This window comes from Ceratotherium simum, chromosome 28, assembly GCF_057802395.1.
Source record: "Ceratotherium simum simum isolate JZ-2026a chromosome 28, ASM5780239v1, whole genome shotgun sequence".
Taxonomy (NCBI): domain Eukaryota; kingdom Metazoa; phylum Chordata; class Mammalia; order Perissodactyla; family Rhinocerotidae; genus Ceratotherium; species Ceratotherium simum.
The window spans coordinates 37,205,899-37,209,248 of NC_141927.1; the positions used below are offsets into that span (position 1 = coordinate 37,205,899).

General features: G+C 36.6%; 1 protein-coding gene across 1 annotated transcript; it reads left to right on the plus strand.

Annotated features, from left to right (window-relative positions):
* Positions 1–207: 207 nt before the first annotated feature.
* On the plus strand, positions 208–2,009 carry TCIM (transcriptional and immune response regulator). The gene has a single exon (XM_014795923.2). The coding sequence runs from the start codon at positions 253–255 to the stop codon at positions 571–573; it is 321 nt and encodes a 106-aa protein (XP_014651409.1). The 5' UTR covers positions 208–252; the 3' UTR covers positions 574–2,009.
* The last annotated feature ends 1,341 nt before the right edge of the window (positions 2,010–3,350 follow it).

The window sequence follows — 3,350 nt, forward strand, 5'->3', positions numbered from 1 at the left end:
GGTAAAAAGAAGTCCCCATATCACTGCCCCGTCACTAAACACAGCCTTTAGGAACATTTTGCACAAGAACAGGACATTGGCAACTCAACTGTTAAACTTTTCTGTGATTATTCTTCCCTGAGATCACTCTGATGTCACCGGTGTAATTTGAGCCCGGAGCTTTTGTTCACACTTTAAATAGCAGTCCCGGAATGAGTTTGCTACAGACTCTCTGGAGATCCGGGAGCTGAATTCCTGAAGATCCCCACATCGATGAAAGCAAAGCCAAGCCACCAAGCCATCACCATGTCCACCTCGCTGCGAGTGAGCCCGTCCATCCACGGCTATCACTTCGACACAGCCTCGAGGAAGAAAGCCGTGGGCAACATCTTTGAAAACATAGACCAAGAATCACTACAGAGGCTCTTCAAAAACTCTGGGGACAAGAAAGCAGAGGAGAGAGCTAAGATCATTTTTGCCATAGATCAGGATTTGGAGGAGAAAACACGAGCCCTGATGGCCCTGAAGAAGAGGACGAAAGACAAGCTCTTCCAATTTCTGAAACTGCGGAAATATTCCATCAAGGTTCACTGAGGACAAGAGAATGGATAAGAACATTATTCAAGAACGGACATTTAAAGACCAAGTGAGTTTGTGACACCCTAACACACGCAGCATTTTGTTGCTGCCTTGCAAGCTTCTCTTCCGTCAGGACTCCGGAGGCTGGAAAGGAACAGAACTAGTCACAAAGACTCCAACTAATTTCACGCCAGTCCTGTTACAGTGGAGAACAAGATGCTTTCAGCAAGGTTTTGAAAACGCTCCCTGCGTGAAACGACTGATGCCGGTGTCAGGGGGAGTCTGGACAGATGTAACGAGAACTGAAACGGAAGATAACCGATGGCTGGGGAGGAATTGCAGCCAGGGTCTCTTTGTCAGCCCCTAGGACTTAAATTCAACCTGAACTTTATTTCCTTAACCAAATTGGGTAGAGGGAGGCAGAGGGAGAGGGGGAACAGGGAGAGAGAGAATACTGCGCTCCAATTGTTTAAGGAACTTTCATTTGAATGTTGCCAAGCTTCAAAGTTGTCTATTGGTATAGATTTTTAGAGATGAGTAATTGATTATTTATTTGCATTTATTACAATGCCTGAAAAAGCGCACCACATAGGTGTTAATTACAAACTCAAGGAACTGCAATACTTTAAGCAGCTCAGTAAAACTGTACGCCACCTTCTGGTTTGTAAAGGGTTTTTATGTGTTTCAAACTGGTTGCACAAAATTTAAAATAATGGGGTCCTTTATAAATCCAAAGTACTGTGAAAAAATTTTATAATTTTTTTATCTTCTAACTAATGCTAAAATATAATCGAATTAAATTCCTTACAGTTACTGCAGTAAGAAATAGGAAGTGAATATGATATACTAGTTTATAAAGATGTTATGGTTTCTATAATTTATTATACATAACAAATGATGTGCAACCATAATAAATTATTATAAACTTAGCTGCTCTTGGTCTGTGATGATTGGTATCAAAAGAAAAAATAAGATGGTCTATTTTTATTGTTATAAAATTTTATAAACTATTACAAACTTTTCTAAGGATTTTACTCTGAGAGTAAAAGGTGCTTTTAGAGTAGCTTTACATTAATTGCCACACTTTTCAAAACAAATTCTTACGTCAAATATCTAGAAAGTTTCTCTGTTCCAACTTTAAAATATAAGATATAGACATAGAAATTCATAGATTGACTCATCAACATTGTTGTTTATATATCCATTGAGGGTGAGTTTTAAAAGTCTTTTCTCTCCATATTTTTGAAATTTTTCCTCTGTGGCTACAGTAGCTGTGTATATTTGTACATTTATTTCTCCCAAAACAATATATTTTGGGGTTAGAGTCTGAATTATGATCAAGACTCTGTGGGTTACCAATGTTTATTTAATACAAACCAGTATAGGAATAACATTACAGTCGTCTTGCTTATTTCCTCATAAAATTATAATAAAATATTTTTAAGACAGCATACATCAATGCCTGCTGCACTTTCCTAGCAGAAAGAAAGAAAAAAAATTCCCCAGAAATTAAACATTTCAGAAACATCTACAAAGGCTTCTGAAACTGCTGATCATAGTAAAACAAAACAAGTGAACGATCTAAAATCTTTTGGAAGAGTTAGAAGTCAGGATTTTAAATAATACATTGTTAAAAAGAAAATTAAGTGGTCAAATCTGCTTTCAAATATTAATCGATTTATTTACTAAAGATAGTATAAAATCACTCCATTAAAAAGGAATTTTTTGCATCAGAACATTGATGAAAACCACCAGTTAATGTGCAGAATTTTGTGTATGTGTGGTGTGTGTGTGCATTTTCCTGGGAGGAGTATTTATAATTTCTATCAAATTTGCAAAAGTCGTCTATGACACCAGAATAAATTAAGAATGAAAGAAGAAGAGTTTTGACAGGTGGGAGGCTCAGCTGGTGATGATATTTTGAGATTATCAAAGTGAAGGCTAAAAAGAGGTCTTCTGCTCCATGACCCTATTTCTCCATCCTTGCAAACAGCTTGCTTAAAGATCTAAAGTCTTCTTTGCACATCCTAGGAATAAGCTTCTTACCTCTGTTAGGGCCTGTCAGTGACACATTTTCTCTGTCTATCTAGAATCCCTAAAAGACATTGATAAACTGCTTGGAAAGAAAACTTAGTAACTTATTCCTCCAGAATAGGTATCATACTTCACGCTTACAATGAAAATGTTTAACTTATTTTCTGTTCAAGGACTTGAAACACATCTTGGATGCTGAACATAGTACAACGGTTGAATTTATTCAACACACTCATAGCTGTACACTCTGCCTCTGTTGTTTTCAATAGAGTACAATGCATATCTTTTCTATTTGTCACATTAGCATGTATTAACTTAGTTTTCTTGCCATATATTATCATTATTTTCTGATTGCAAGACCATAACAAGGGAAACAAATTAAAAAGAAACTGGGATATGATCCTCAACAGTGTGGAGAGTAATAACTCTTCCAGTAGATTACTACACAAACTTGGTGTCTTTCTCCTTCATGGAGAACAAAAGTTGGAGTCAACGTGATTGCCAAAGGATGATTTTTAGCTTCAGAATACTCTTATTATTTAATGTGAGGTGAAAGTAAACATCATTAGAGCAGGTAGGATCAGTTCAGTTCAGAAATCCCTCTACAGCACAGGGTTGGCCAAAGGTATCTCAAGACATCTCACTGTAATGGAAGAAATGCAAGCAGCAAAGGTGACATAGCTCACTAATAATATTTGTTTCACTAGGATCATAATAATAACAACTAAGTTTCATTGAGTGTTTACTATTCACCAGAC